This window comes from Pollachius pollachius, assembly GCF_949987615.1.
Source record: "Pollachius pollachius genome assembly, chromosome: 16".
Taxonomy (NCBI): Eukaryota; Metazoa; Chordata; class Actinopteri; order Gadiformes; family Gadidae; genus Pollachius; species Pollachius pollachius.
This window is the reverse complement of record NC_136949.1, coordinates 7,136,346-7,151,881: the sequence shown is the minus strand read 5'-3', so window position 1 is coordinate 7,151,881 and position 15,536 is coordinate 7,136,346. Positions and strand designations below refer to the sequence as shown.

General features: G+C 43.9%; 3 protein-coding genes across 3 annotated transcripts; 1 reads left to right on the top strand and 2 right to left on the bottom strand.

Annotated features, from left to right (window-relative positions):
- Nucleotides 1–288: 288 nt before the first annotated feature.
- Nucleotides 289–5,675, bottom strand: LOC307088175 (E3 ubiquitin-protein ligase rnf146-like). The gene is made up of 2 exons (XM_079753981.1): nucleotides 5,591–5,675; nucleotides 289–4,799 (listed from the first exon to the last, which is right to left on the bottom strand). The coding sequence occupies exon 2, from the start codon at nucleotides 4,796–4,798 to the stop codon at nucleotides 3,740–3,742; it is 1,059 nt and encodes a 352-aa protein (XP_079610107.1). The 5' UTR covers nucleotide 4,799; nucleotides 5,591–5,675; the 3' UTR covers nucleotides 289–3,739.
- A 1,276-nt stretch (nucleotides 5,676–6,951) lies between these two features.
- On the bottom strand, nucleotides 6,952–12,749 carry LOC307088176 (THAP domain-containing protein 6-like). The gene is made up of 9 exons (XM_079753982.1): nucleotides 12,608–12,749; nucleotides 12,386–12,499; nucleotides 10,517–12,161; nucleotides 10,044–10,236; nucleotides 9,799–9,873; nucleotides 9,077–9,332; nucleotides 8,812–8,965; nucleotides 8,037–8,120; nucleotides 6,952–7,244 (listed from the first exon to the last, which is right to left on the bottom strand). The coding sequence occupies exons 3-8, from the start codon at nucleotides 10,594–10,596 to the stop codon at nucleotides 8,096–8,098; spliced, it is 783 nt and encodes a 260-aa protein (XP_079610108.1). The 5' UTR covers nucleotides 10,597–12,161; nucleotides 12,386–12,499; nucleotides 12,608–12,749; the 3' UTR covers nucleotides 6,952–7,244; nucleotides 8,037–8,095.
- A 236-nt stretch (nucleotides 12,750–12,985) lies between these two features.
- Nucleotides 12,986–15,249, top strand: hddc2 (HD domain containing 2). The gene is made up of 6 exons (XM_079754095.1): nucleotides 12,986–13,113; nucleotides 13,413–13,534; nucleotides 13,648–13,750; nucleotides 13,914–13,982; nucleotides 14,477–14,615; nucleotides 14,932–15,249. The coding sequence occupies exons 1-6, from the start codon at nucleotides 13,042–13,044 to the stop codon at nucleotides 15,033–15,035; spliced, it is 609 nt and encodes a 202-aa protein (XP_079610221.1). The 5' UTR covers nucleotides 12,986–13,041; the 3' UTR covers nucleotides 15,036–15,249.
- The last annotated feature ends 287 nt before the right edge of the window (nucleotides 15,250–15,536 follow it).

The following is a 15,536-nucleotide window of genomic DNA, read 5'->3' as shown; positions in this document are numbered from 1 at the left end:
CATCGCTGGCTCCCACTCGCACTGCCAGTGAGCCACACTGTCTGTGAATGTACTCCGTGAATCGTAATGCTGCAAACGCACGCCAAGATGTGTAAATGTACAGACGCCATGAGCTCAGATCTGAAATATAACTCTTAACTGCTATTTGACAACTGTTTTTTATTATAGGCGGTAATGGTCTTTTAATAAGGTGTGGGGTCTAATTGCAATACATGCGGCCAGACCATAACTATGAATATATTTATATATACATTGCCCATTTTGTAGGCCTACATGACTGAGTTAAATCTTTGTGCATTCTAGAAGTAATAGAATGTTATAATAGAATATGTAATAATATATTTATTGTGCACATACATAAATACAGAGTAAGATCGACAGACAGACACAGACATACAGACAACACACACACACACGTACATACACACAAACACACATACACACGCGCACACACACACACACACACACACTTTCAAAGGCGACAAAGCACGGTAATAAGTAATTGACACAAAACACCCCTGGCAACAAGGGCTGATGAGATACATGGCTCAGGCTATTTTCAGGAGGAGGGAACGGAGTGTGTGTATTCTCTGGGTGTGAAAAGAAACACTCCTCATAGAATTCGACTGGGATATGACCGGATCGGAAGTTCAACTACAGTATGTGTCTGCACAACAACATTGTGTACATTATGGGTTCTCTCCAGTCTGCTTGGGTGCCTGTTGTTCTGACCTATCGTATACCATACCCAACTGAGATGAAGGGCGAGAGATCAACGCAACACTGCGTTTCTTCCACCTTCCTAGTTTTTTTCCCCATACACTGTTCCCCATACACAGGACTGTTTACTAGTTAGCCCAGGCTGCCATCCAAAACAACAGTGAATGAATTTAGATATTTTGCTGGGGGGCGCGGGTCAAACTGCCTCACAACCGCCCTAAACACGAGACCTACCGTGTGGACACGAGACACACACACCCTTAGCCCCTTGTCCTTCACATTTTTCGACACCTCCACTGTAATGGTATTCGCCACATGTGACTCCTTGTTATCCTGTTATCATGTGACGTTCCTGTTTGTTTGTCTAAGACAGTTCCCCCAGCCAGCTGCCCTTCCATAATGCTCTGACCTTCTCCTGCGGCCTCTCACTCTTACTGTCTCACCTTCCTCTCTCGCACACACACTGTCATGCAAGGGGCTCCCAAAATATGCCCGGCAGCAAAGCCTCCATGGAAGACTCCAGAGACCAGGGGTCAAGCAGGGGCGTCAGGGTGAGCCACTTGTAAGACGACCCATGCTGCAGGTGAAAGGAACGGTATGTCTTAGTGTGGGCACTTGACAACTACTCATTAAAAAGTACATAAAGTACAACAAGAGAGAATGGTAACCTTGTGTTCTGATTACTGGAGCTATTCTACCCTTGGCACCCAGTTTAGTTGTTACTCAGATAGACACGTGGACACTTCATGGTCATGTTCAACGAAAGCATGGAGGGATTGAATTGATCCATCAGTGATACATCAATTGTATGTATGTGCACTTAAACATAAACAATCTAAAATGTTTTATCTATATAATAGATTGATCAAGACATACATTTTTTGAGGCTACGGCAGCCAAGTTATTAGGCCTATAGTACTTTACCATTTGTAACCAGTTAACAGCTTGCTAAGTGGACGTGGAATTTTCTTTATTTTCTCTGAAAGAATAGTACTAAATCTAACAAAACATTCAAAACAAAGCCATAATCAGCGATTGTGGCTAATCATAACTGATTCTGATTTCTTTCACTGAGTATGGATGGAGAAGTATTTGGGAGTAAGTGTAAGTAAGTGTAGCGCTCTTAAATAGGGTTTAGATAAAACAACAAATAAACACAGATAAACAGCAAACTGACTAATTCAAGAAGAGCAGTGAATGAAGGGCACTATTCTACTGCTCCCCTCACACTAGTCTCCAGTAGGCAGGGGATGAATAGTGCAGTGTTGGTATAATCTTGTTGGTCTGCCATGCAGACTACTACTACTACATCCTTCATATAAACATAAGACACATCTGTAGGTTTTTGCCCTGGCTTTTGCCACACGAAATTGCCTCATGCAAGCCTGTGTATTGGTTAAGTAAATAATTTATATGTATTGTTGTCTAACGTAATACAATACTGTTATCCTGATTAAACTGTTTTATGAAAAGAAAAATAATCAGTAAAAATAGTATTAAACAGACACAGGCTTCTGATATTTATATTGTGGGTTGATTAATCCCGTTTTGCTCAATCCACATTTTAGCTGATAGGTATAACGGACAGATTATTGGAGAAAATCATGTATCTATCTTTAAAGCATAAATTCTTACTTAAGTTATTGTGGATGTTTTTCTAACTTTAGTCACCATACAATTGCAGTTTTTCAATAAGTGATACCTCTATCAAACTAATTTCAAACAAAAACATTGTCTGTTTACATTTTCCCAATCCTTTAAGATCATATAACTTTTCTCTGCGCAGACGGAAAAAATGTTGATACAATAGCGCCATCTTTTGGACAGACCCCGTATAGGCCTATTTAATGAATCAATGTCATGGCACGTGGAAAACTGCATTAATGGTTTAGTAGCAGGGGCGTAGGAATGAGTTTAACATTGGGGGGGAGACATATCGGAAACCTGACCGATCCGGTATAATTTTTAGGTGGGACAAATGCGCCTGTCTCCCATATTGGAGGGGACACGTCCCCTCCGTCCCCCCCGGTTCCTACGCCCTTGTTTAGTAGTATTACTTTTCGGAGACAATACCTATTATTTAAAAAAACAAGTAAAGATCACAGATCACACAAATTCACCCTAAAGTAATTGCACACCCAATATTGGATGAAGTAGGAATGAAGCTTAATCAATAGCTTTTGGAAATCAACAGAAGGACTGGTGTGGTACATGTAAATCCCCGTTTTGGTAGTATTTTGATAAAGTACGTCTGTGTTGGCTGAGGAAGAGAAATCCAAATGGAACATTCTAAATGTGTCCGGATACTTTCCAGTGGCGGTGCCAGTAACGTTTCATCACCCATCCCCACTCACAACACAACCACAATATTAATATAACAACCGTTGCTCTGCGATTTAAATAGAGCCAATATAATCTGATTCAAGCACACACACACACACACACACACACACACACACACACACACACACACACACACACACACACACACACACACACACACACACACACACACACACACACACACACACACACAAACACACACACACGTTAATTGGGTTATGGTTCCCTGTCAATATTACTAAAGAATAACCTACGGCAGTTAGAGTCCTATCCTGTTGCATATAAAGTGCTACAATTCACAATTTAAGCGGTTAAACAAATCATCATAAAAAAGTGAATCTCAGTGAATCTGATCTCCCAATGGTATCAAGCTACATTAAGCCTCTTCCCTAAAGCCCTGGAGAGAAAGTAGGTGCAAATTATTTTCCTTATCTTCACAGCAGACACAATCTTCTGTAAATTCAGTGAGAAATAGATAACAGGTTTTTGTTCTTGAGGATCAGCAGTAGAAAGTACAGCAGGTATAGGGCTGCAGGTTACAAAGCAAAGAGCTGGCTGACTTCTTGAAGAACACGAAAATCGCCTTTGATCGACAACGTTCACTGATCTGAATCAACTGAACCACACGAGCAGTGACTGGTTCCGTAAATAAACCCAACGATTCTTCTGATCCCAGTCACACCTGGGACCCAGTGCACTGTCCGTCGGGGGTGTGGGCTCGGCCCCCCTGGGCCAAGCCGCTGGGCCCGCCTCCTGGCGGCGTTCTGTCTGGCCGAGTCTCCCTGAGTTGCCGTGCCAACAGAATCACCCTCTGCCGCGGCGGCACGGGGGCAGCCGGCCCTGGCTCGTCCTCCTCGCCCTCACTGCTGCCAGACCCCCACTCATACGACCGGCCTCCGGCCACAGATGCCGCGCCTCCTTCACCCGCGGGCCCCTGGCTGAGCCCCAGCTGGGAGAGGGCCTCTTCCAGGGACGGTGACGCCGGGGGCGAGGGAGGCCGGGCCACATGGCCACCGAGGATTGTGGGAGGCCTGAGCGGGAGGACGGAGAGCAGCCCCCCGACACCGGAAGAAGACTGCTGCCGGCCCGCGGCACCGTCTGCGTCGGCGCCGTCCGCCGAGTTGATGCGCTCCGGTGCCGCCGTGTCGGGTACCGCCGCCGCTGAAGGCGGGCCGACGACGGGGGCGGCGGCCGCGTCGACCTCGGGCTCCAGCCTCAGCCCTGCCACCCCTTTCTTTGGGACCCCCACGGCGTCCCGCTTCATGCGGCGGCGCCGGGCGGGCTGGTTCCGCCGGTACTGGACCATGTTCTCCAGGTCGGCCACGTACAGGGTGCCCGCGATCAGCATCTCCGTGCTGGTCATGCCTTTGGCGGAGGCGTCCTCCAGCTCGCGGCTGGTGCGCTCGTCGTACTGCCACCAGCCCCCGCTCCCCCCGTAGTACCAGGCGTGGTCCCCCCCATCGACCCCGGACCCCCCCAGCGCCGCCCGCAACGCCTCCGGGGAGAGCAGCTTGGGCCTCTCCAGGAAGTCCTCGGGCACTTCCTGTCGACAGAGGGCACAGCGCTTGCTCTGCCACGAGGCGCCCTTCATGCACAGGAAGCAGAAGACGTGGCGGCACGGGAGGCACACGGGGTGCACGCAGCTCTGCAGGCAGATGGCACACTCTGGGATGGACGCCATCTTAGAGGGGGCCGGGGCGTTTGGAGGGAAGTCCACGTCGGCAGAGTCTGCCATTCTGAAAAGAGGGCACATCGGAGAGCGAGGTTTGTTCTGATTAAAAGGTCATTGGATGTATAATGTTTCTGTTAATGTAAATTAACAACTTTGTATCACAACATTAGTAGTGTTGTACAGCTCCGTTAACACAGCATGTTACTCAAAGCGCAGTTTACAGAATATGCAGTGGCTGGAAATACCTTTCCCACTGTTTATGTTTACAGGTTTAAGGTTACTTGGGGGTGGGCAAATAATATGACGGAGGGGAGCTAATGTTATTGCCAGATGAAGTTCTATTAACATACTCGTGCGAACAAACCATTGAGAGGATATACATAGTACCAAGCCGTTTCCAAAACAAGGTAGTTTGGCTAATGTGTTTTATATAACAGGCAACGGTATCCAAACGAGGCGGCTGAGGGTTTGTCTGCGGACTGCAAGAGTGGGGCGTAACGTGGAGAGGGCGTGACTTGTAGTCCGGCAGGCCGGAGATGGTTTACTTCGGCCCTTCTTCTGACACGCCCACCCAACTAGCTCCTAGCTAGCGAGTGTGTAAACATACACGTACCATTATAAACGACATATACGAAATAGCAATTGTACTAGAGTGGACGTCAAGTTGGCTATAGGCCCAAACCCTTCTATGTGTGACCGAGTCAGCCATCTTTAATGGTTGTTAGAAGTATTAGATAATTGGAGTCTGGTGTATACTACGTAGCAAACTGGCTAAGCACGTTAACTTTTTTCTAAAAACAACGAACTCACCTGGCCTCCTGGCAAGTTTATAGATTGTTCCGTAAGAAAACGTACTTGGGTTGTTGGGCAGCCACGTTTAACCGTATTGTACGGACTTGGCGAAGTGCGTATGTCGCTTGCTTCCGTCTGGAACACACCCCTAAAGTCCATACCGTGGTCCTCACTGTTTAGCGCATTGATATATATAGAACAGATGTCTCGTCTGCGCTGCTGGCCAATGGAGACGAACGTCCGCACTGGCAGCCATCTTGCCACAGTCAGCTGCTCACCCATAACCTTGTGTTGGTAGTAGTACATGTACTTTTTAAAATAACCATAACTTGCTCAATTTTCAACCGATTTTCAAACGGTTTGGTTTGTTATAAACGTCAGAGATGTAGTTATGACAATACTTATGAATAATTGTTAGGTTCTAAAAAAATAGAATGTTCTAAAATAGGTACAAGATTTCCCTTTACAAATATACAAGAAAGGCTGCATGTTGAAATCCCCACCCTGTACAGAGATGTATTTATGTAATTATAACCATGGGTTTTCATATGAAATTAACATTAAACAGAACAGATAGGTGCAATAAATACACACATGCGCAAGTTATTCATATTAAATCAATATATGGGCTACTAAAACTCAGCAATCTATTGTGTTGGTAACTTCACTCAAATCTACCTACAGTCAAGTATGCATTTAGACAAATACGATAAAATATGAATCTAATATGTGCAACCTTTGTGGTTGTTTGAGACACAATGAAGGCATGATGCCACCATAGGTTTGCAGAGAACTATATAGAATATGTACACTTGAAGGGGAGCGGTGGTGGTGTGGGGTTGTGAGGGCCGCTGATACCCCAGTGTCTATCCTCACGGGAAGGGGGGGGTGGGGGTTGTGAGGGCCGCTGCAACCCCAGTGTCCATCCTCTGACCCGATCCTCTTCCGTACAATGTATAAGACCTCTAGCAGTTTGATGGGCTGTGATCGTCTGAAACTAGCTGATGCCTGGCGAATGACCCACTCTGCTGCCCTGACGACCCTCACTGTGCCCTCTGATGGAACCACCAGGCCTCCATTGTTTCTTAGACACAGCAGGTGGTAGCTCTGGTCCTCGACAGCAGATGCAGCGTCTGTCACCAGGCTGGCAGACCTCACAGGACAGCTTCTTCAGAGCCCGTCTCACAACAAATCCTGAAATTTGGGTAAGTATAATATCATAACTTAGAATAATAATAATAATAATAATAATAATAATAATAATAATAATAATAATAATAATAATAATTATTAATAAACATGGGGAAATTAAGGGGACATTTCTTTTTTTGGACTATCGTCAGATTGTTCTCCCACAGAGTTGACACTTTGGCACTATCGGTTATAGGCAAAATTGACTTTCAGTTAGCCTTTACCTGAAATGGACACGAGAGCGTTGTCCTCAAGACCATCGAAGCGGACGGGAAGGTAGCTGTGGTCGTGTACTAGGGCAGGAATGTCAGCAAACGGGAATGGAAGACCTTCTCCTCCTGCTGCAGAGGACATATCTACAGGCTTGTGGAGGTGTCCATGACCGCTGCTAGGGTCTCATCCTGTGCTGTCACATTGCCTCTTCATGGTTTAACAATTCCACAGCGGTTCCATCAGCTTTCTGAAGCCAGACCCATTTGAACTGGCCATTTGAACTGGCCGGCATTAGGGTTGTTATTCCAGCCACCTAAAAAAAACACAAGATATACGAGTATATTACACAGATATTATATACATGGCACGGATTAAAATTAATGACTTCCTGTCGTCCCGGGGACGTAATTAATTGTCATCAGGAGGATCAATATTCTCTCTCGGGTCGACCTCGGGATGAAGAGAATTTTGTGGGCACTGACTATTTTTCTTTTTAAGTTTTCAACACTTTCTGCGAACCCGAACGGGTTCGCGGTCGGTGGAAAAGACTTCGGCCTATGTAACAAGGTATATCCAAAAATGACTGAGCTTCGTTCAATCGGCTGGCACACTCCTTTTTGTGTTGTTCAGTGAGACGCAGAGACTGCTTGCAACAATGGTGACGGCCTTTTTACATATTTTTATTAATGAAGACACCCGCATGCAAGAATGAGTTCACGTCTGAGTGTGTAGCGATTAACTATTTACAAGTGCAAAAACGCCATATTCTTTATTTTGCTGACCACCACAAAAGCCTGGTAAGGACAGTTTCTCTGCGTCTCTCTCGTAGATCGCACCATCTTTCAATGTCTTTGTTTAATGCAACTGCATCACCTTCTCCTACATAATCAGCAGCTTGCGGATTTCACTTTCTCTCCAGTTGGAACTGCTCATGATGATATCGCTGCGTTGTCTCTGTGGAGACAGCGTACACCTCTACCCAAGCCCCCCCCCCCCCGGAACCGCGGAGCCGTTGCATTTACATCACAATGAAACCCATTAAATCGCCAATGTGTGCAGGGTCCGGGAGGGTCAATTAGGGTGCTAGCTCAATAAGGCAATTTACCTCGGGCAGTGTAAACGCGCTGTCCTTCAAGCAGCACAGGAACCACCGTCATCAACATGTCAATGTTTATGACGAAGCATGTACCTGCAACATATTGCGTGTCAGCTTCAGCATGTGGCAAGCGTCCATCATAACAAAAACATTGTCATGGGTTACTGGATGTGGGAAATGGGTCTTCAAGGGCTCACAGGGGTCTTCTTTTAGATCGCACCCAAGTTGGGTGCACATACTGATAGTTGATGCATGACCATCCATTGTCCTGCACACCACCCTTATCTGACGATGATGCAGCTCTTCTAATGCATGCTCTACTAACACTTTTTGTGATTCTGGTGTGAGGGACTTGGTCAAAAAAATATGCAATTGGAGCTTTCCAATAACCTTGAAGCCCAACCACCATAAACACAAGAACCTCGGAAGCTATGTCAGTCTCATTCAGTCGATCCCCCATGTCCACATATCCAAACATTGTTTGTGTCTGAGGATCATGTTAGATGTGTTTTTTGATGGGCACGGCATCCAGCATCAGAGTGACACATCCGTATATGACCTCATCTTCCTGACGCCGTCTTTCCAACATGTCAAACATCATTTTATTGAGACCAAGTCTGGCATCAAGAGAGCTCAGCCACCTTGTATAATTAAAAAGAAGATATTTAACCAGGTAGCCATTTAACCACTAACCCAAGCAACCCTATGGTGGACAACACACTAAATAATATTGTCTGTAGCGCTTAATGTAATCCAGTGTAAAATTAGACATCATGAAGAATACCTTTGCAATGAACTGGGATGTGGCAGGTGGATATGCAGAGTATCTCTCAGGTAGTGATATGCCTTTGGACCATGAAGATGGAGTGTAAGGGCAAAATCTCTCTGGGCCTTGGTGTACCCTACACCCTGTCTCGACAGGAGATGAACCGGGAGATCTGAAATCCAATTAGAAAAAGTGATTCGGTAGGTCTCCTTTTAATAGTTATTAGGAAGGCAACAAAGAACATAAAATACACAAAATATTCAATGTGATATTTTTATTTTACCTGAGTAGCATTCAAGCTTGTCTTTCAGCTCTTCGTTGATGAGATTTTTCTCCTTCAGTTTCTCCAGAACAGCCTGCATGTGGTTCTTGGCCCTGTTTTCTCTCCTCAAGGCATTGCTCTTCTCCTGCTGCAGTTTCCTCACTCTCGCTGAGGCTTCTTCAAGTTTGGCCTTTATAGCCTTAGGGCAAGCAGGCAATGCATACAAGTGGTCAGTGGCTTGCCGCTTGTGGCTCAATCTCCTCTCTCCAGTGGCTCCCTGTTGTTTTGGCAAAATACACAAATATATAAATAAAAGTAAAACGGAAATTAACAACTTACTTTTTCAACAATTCAATCTTCACTTTTGAATTCTGTGAGCCTGAATACATTTTTAGGTTCTCCAATTCTCCAACAGAAAACACAACAGCATACTTTTAAGAAATTGTACAGGCTTCTCCACTTATAAGGCGTTTTGTGGCTCTGGACAACAATATAAAGGTTGCCTGCCCCTTGGTGTAGTTTCAATGTTCACACATGTTTATTCATTCAGTGTATGAGTGACAGAGAAAGTGAGATAGCCAGTGGTTTTCAAACTTTTTACACAGAGTACCACCTCAAATAATATTGGGCTCTTAGACTACTTACACCATCATAGACCTGGGGACCATCAAGATAAAGGATTTAATATAACAAGCCATATGATGCTCTAATTAGTTTGTGACATTCCACATGCAAATACTCACAACATCAGGGATCAAGTCCATTGCCAGGTTGTCTTCCACTCTTTTAGAAGTGGTTGTGCTTCTTGTCGCTACCGACTAAAATAAACATAAGTGAAGAAGTTTTGAGTGTCTAAAATGTGCTGTAATAAACAACAAATTATATAACTTGCAGAAACAAAAACTAAAGTGTGACATTTAATCACATATTTATATTGATATATCAATCTTATACACCTTAAATTATTGTTGGTCAATGATACACATACCCTTTGAAGATGAGCTGGAAAATTGAAAAGGGTTGGCACAACACCATCTTTAAGCCGGACCGTCTGCCCCATCCTGTCAAAGTCCTCGCTCCTGAAGTGGTCACTGCAGAGCAGTGTCCTGTCAGAGGCAGCAAAACCGTCCCTTCTTACGGCTAGTTCCCACTTAATCCTCCTCTCTCTGGTTTTGGGAAACCTTAAAAAAGTGAGAAATGTACCCAGATATATTAATTATTGTCAACATATTCAAGATTAACCACACTAAAAACAATTTATAAAAAAGGTGTCCAAAATTTCATTCAGTGATTGTGTTAACAAACATATTCTAAAAAGCCTTGTGTCAACAACAATCTAGCAATACTATTATGTTATACTAGCCCCGCTGTTCCTGTGTAACAGGATCTGTATTGTATATACTTCCACTAAGTAACTAACGATTATCCTAAAAATAAAGTCATAATATTGTAATATCCTACAGGTGAAAGGTGATCCCAAGGGTTCTAGTTTCGAGAGTTCGTCGATTAGCGCATCCGTAGGCTGCACAAAAGTCTGGCATCTTCACTTGTCAGCAATTTCCTGTAGAATTCATAATGCAAGATGTTTTTAACAAACCAACCCGATTGGGAATCATGTGCAACTTCAGTTGAATCATGTTAAACTTAAATTATATTGAAAAGAAGGAGCAATTCTGCCTCTCCCCTCGATGTAAAACGACTGGGTAGCTAGTAGCCTAGCCGTGATACACAACTAAGCTGCACGATTAAGTCGTTTTTCGAAGAGAAAGCTGCAATTTCAACATGTTCAAGCATCCACAATTATAACCACGTTAATAACGTTTGTAAGAAACCAAACCGTTTGTAAATCCGTCAAGATTTCAGCGAGATAAGAGTATTAGCGTTTGTGCAGATCACTGACTTACCTCGGTTACCACAGATTCCACCAGAAAGCTTGACTGTGGTAAGATGGCCGCCTGTGATGACGTTCTAGACGCCGCCGTAAGACATCTAGTGTTCTATCTATCTATGGTTTAGCGTACCTGGATGTGCCTGGGAATAATTAAAATCAACACATACTGCAGTCTGATACATGTAACCGTCCTGGATGCGTACTGCAGTCCTCCAGTCCTCCAACAATAAGTTATGCGAAGGCAACATGTGAGGTGACCACACTGATTTCATTGAGTAGAAAAATCTCATCCTCCAAATCTGGCCCTCTCCATCCAATAAATACATGCCTAGACTCAGCAGACGTTTTATAGCCACCAGTATCGTCTGCTTATATTATTTGGTATAATTTTGGATAGAGAAGCATTTGGGTGTTGTATGGTGATAGGAGTATATCTGAGTAGGCTATTTAGTATGTTCCAGTTGTAACACCCATTTCATAGTCTCTTAACTTGTTTTTACCTTGGTTTTTTTTTCTGGATATTGTAAATGATCCATTTGGAACGTAAACAATGAATGATCTCCAGTGTACCACTATAGAATCCATCTACTTGACAAAATGATTGGCCAAAAATAGGACAAAGCGCTACGTGTTTATTCTTTAACCTCAGAGTTAATTCTGAGCACTGCATACTTTTCTTTAGGACTATTTTCAGCAAGAGGGACCGAGTTTTGATTACTTTTCAATTAATCAACAAAACTGCTAACCAGACGTGAGAAGACTGTCGGCTGTTTTGGGAACCTAGCAGATACTGACTAATGTTCCCAAAACATGAAAACCCCTCGGGTTCCCCACTCATGCAACACGTAGGATAACAGGGACAGTTATGCAGATGTTAAGTAGCGCCATAATATATTAAACAAAGGCTGCATTTAAAAAAAATTTAATGCTTGAAAGTATGCAGTCACTTATGTTTTTGTAAGACATAAAAAACAGAGCGGCGAGTGTCTGCCCTGTGTGTTGACAATATCCTGGCTGCCTGATCTTGAGCTGACTGACTGAGTTTGATATCAGGAGTCAAGTTCACAACAGTCAATCCTACCGTACAAAACAACTTTATTCATCAGTTCAAGGCTCGAGAGTCACTTCATGAGTCCTTCACACTATAAAAATCCAATGCTATGACCCTCGCCAAGGACTGCGTTCACTTCATCCTCTTGATTTTTTCAATAACATCTATGAACACAAGGAAAACAAAATCAAGGTGAGAGGGTTTTTCAACAGACACTGTTACACATGTATATTGTATGGAGGACATATATGACGATACAATACGATGTCCACAGCAATCGGGAGATAAATAAGTGTTGAAATGCTAACACGGGATGGCCACTCATCGCAAGAGGACGCAACGCCCTTGTAGTCCTTGCTTGCAGCTATGGGGGTCAACCACACCCTACCTTGGAGACTGCCGGGAGATGGTGAGCTCTTATAGTTAGAGATTTATCCCCAAAAGCTTTGGTTCTTGCTTCCACTGCAAGCTGATTAATAAAAAGGAGGAATCCAAGTTCGACCTAGGGAAAGAATGATTCCGTTTTGACGTTAGCTTCATTAGGTTCCTCACTATAACGATATATATAAAGCACTGAATGTACGTTTTTAACAACTCTTTATAGACTCACCATTGCTTCCGCCGCTGGCCTCAAATTAATATTAGACTTTGTTTTTGATTTGATCTCGGCCTTCAATTTTGACCTAGGTGCCTTCTTCATTTTGCAAACTCACAATTCTGACAACAACAGACTTCAAAAAACGATGGGTGGTTTGTTTTGTTTATTATGAATCGCCCGCGTCGCGCACAATATGACGTCAGCGCGTGACTACGCAAGTTTCCTTTAAGGCTGCGCCATCGTGTGGCCAACATTCATGAACATAAATTAGGACTTTCTGTATTTTATCATTATCGCCAAATCTAGCCGTATTCACAGTAACGTTGGAATACAAAATATTGAAAAAATGGATACTCATAATATTTGAGTCTATAAGCGAGCAGAGGGATAAGAGTTTTAATAAACCTACGTGTCTTCTACCGGGTCATAACACCAAGCCTCCAAACATGGCAGCTTCATTGAGCACCGCTGAAAGCATGAATCTTTTGCAATTTCTGAAACTAGTTGGACAACTAAAAGTAAGATTGACGACAGAACTTTTGCATTAAAAAACATAGTTCGAATTGTAGCGTGCTACATTTAAATATTGAAAATTGGGACCTTGAGAATAGTTTATTTCAGATAAAATGTCAACGTGAAGAGATGGGATACCACACATGTGAAGTTTAGACTTTATACTAGTCATCATAATGGCTTTAAAAAGACCAACACGAGCTTTGACGTTGGTCCACAGTGGCCAATGGACCCCATAGGCATCTTTATCTCCCCAAGTGCTGTGTTGTTATATCGCCCCAATGTCTTGTTTGCGTCATTATAGAGAGTCCCACGCACCGGCTGGGTGTACAGGGACGTGAAGCAGCCTGAGAGCGTCTCCGACCACATGTACAGGATGTCTATAATGGCGATGACCATCACAGACCCCAAAGTCAACAAGGAAAGGTGAGTGGGTCAGTCCTGTTTATGCTATCACAAACACTCATCGGGAGGTCAAGGGCAAAACAAATAACCTCTCTGATATGAAATGATCATCTCTCCTCTCCGTCTGTCCTCAGGTGCATGAAGATCGCACTGGTTCACGATATGGCAGAGAGCATTGTGGGAGATATTGCTCCAATGGATAATGTCAGCAAGGAAGAGAAGCATAGAAGAGAAAAGGTGACCTGCTCCTCTCATGGTATTGATCGATAATTATTGGAGCCTGGGAAGCTCCTTTTCCTTTCATATCTTTTTGACACTCTCTTTTTGCCTTGCTGGGTTCCTTCTGTACAATTATGCATCTTCCCCATATTAATAGTCATAATTTCTCATACCATCGCAGGAGGCAATGACAACTTTAACAGATTTGCTGCAAGGGGGTCTGAAAGATGAGATTTATGGACTCTGGGAGGCAAGTGTGTTTCAACTAAACTCCATCTACTTTACTTTGCTGCATTCTCTTTAAATGTATTATACATCCATGGAAACCCCACAAACCACAGAGCACTGTGGTACTAGGGTCTAGTACCACAGTGCTCTGCTCTTTGTGGGGTTTCCCCAATGACAATTTGATAAATGACTAACACATTTATCTAGCAACTGGAAAAACATGTTGGACCAGAAGAGATTCATGGTTCAATGAGCCATGAATCAATGTTCTGTTGGACCAGTCCTTGTGCATTTCTTGATACTAACAAATTACCTATGACATACACTCAACATCAATGGGAAGATTCCATGAACAACTGCAAAAATCTGTACAAGTTTTGATACAACCTTTGCAATCATTTTAATGGAATCTTCCCATTGATGTTTAGTGTATTTCCTAGATCATTTGTTAGTGCCAACACCGATGGACATGTGACTTCATCTGCTGTATTCCTGTAATGCACCCGGGCCACACAGGAGTACGAGTCACAGAGCAGCCCAGAAGCAAGGCTGGCCAAAGACTTTGACCTTGCGGAGATGATCCTCCAGGCCCACGAGTATGAAGAACTGGAGAAAACCCCTGGAAGACTGCAGGAGTTCTTTGACTCGACGGAAGGTATGCATCTCCATCCCTGTAGGCAGGACAATATCTACCCTAGGGATACCACCAGGGGAGTGTCCACTCAGATGTATGGATAGACGGACTGTACCAAAAGTTTGATGGTCCATTCTACATCTGATTGTACCGTCCCACTTCTAAAAAGGATTTCAATCAATATAACCCCCGTTGGTTAAACAGGGACCCTTAACCCTTTTAGGCCCGGATATGCACTGATATGGTCTGAAAGTACCCAGCCTCACACATCCCTCTCCTCACGTGTACAACTGTCGTTCTGCCTTCCTCCCACCGTCTCTCGTGATGCCGTCGTCAGGTCGTTTTCACCACCCCGATGTGATTCAGCTGGTTGATTGTCTCAAGGAAGAGCGAAGAGGTCACATAGGCAAGGTCGCCGAACCTCCGACACATACGTCCTGACCGGGACCCCGGACCCCTAGACACACTCCCCTGAGGCGGATGAGCGCCTAACACCGGAAGACGCCAGATTTGCATTAAGAAGAACACAGAATTGTTTACATTGTTGATAAATGCAAATGGTTGCCATGGTTGCTGCTAGGGTTTTTTTTTTTTTCTTCTTCACCCTGACCTCCTGTTTAAACTATTTGTGTCGGGTCACATGTTTGACTTCACTCTGAGCATTAGCCACCCAGCGTTCCACTATATGGTCAGATGACCCGTGGTCCTGTGACGCTTAAGAGGGGCTTCGGGATTCTGGATTCTATGCTGTAAGAAAATTGAGGGAAGAAAGGAAATCATTGGTCAGCATTGCCATTTCGTTGACAAATATGTGGCTCTATAACATAAAGTCTGACAGACATTTCAAAACTGCTGTTTGATCTAACCTTTGGTAAGAGTATTTCAAATATATTTTGTAGTACAATCAATATGCATTTCGATATACATTGACACATTTCCAGA

Coding starts and splice junctions, on each gene's coding strand:
- hddc2 (XM_079754095.1), top strand. CDS start 13,042: ATGGCAGCTTCATTGAGCACCGCTGAAAGCATGAATCTTTTGCAATTT. Junction 13,114..13,412: donor AACTAGTTGGACAACTAAAA/GTAAGATTGACG, acceptor GCGTCATTATAG/AGAGTCCCACGCACCGGCTG. Junction 14,616..14,931: donor GTTCTTTGACTCGACGGAAG/GTATGCATCTCC, acceptor TGCCGTCGTCAG/GTCGTTTTCACCACCCCGAT.
- LOC307088176 (XM_079753982.1), bottom strand. CDS start 10,596: ATGCCAGACTTTTGTGCAGCCTACGGATGCGCTAATCGACGAACTCTC. Junction 9,333..9,798: donor TGGACTTGATCCCTGATGTT/GTGAGTATTTGC, acceptor CCAAAACAACAG/GGAGCCACTGGAGAGAGGAG. Junction 8,966..9,076: donor CAAGCTTGAATGCTACTCAG/GTAAAATAAAAA, acceptor ATTGGATTTCAG/ATCTCCCGGTTCATCTCCTG.
- LOC307088175 (XM_079753981.1), bottom strand. CDS start 4,798: ATGGCAGACTCTGCCGACGTGGACTTCCCTCCAAACGCCCCGGCCCCC.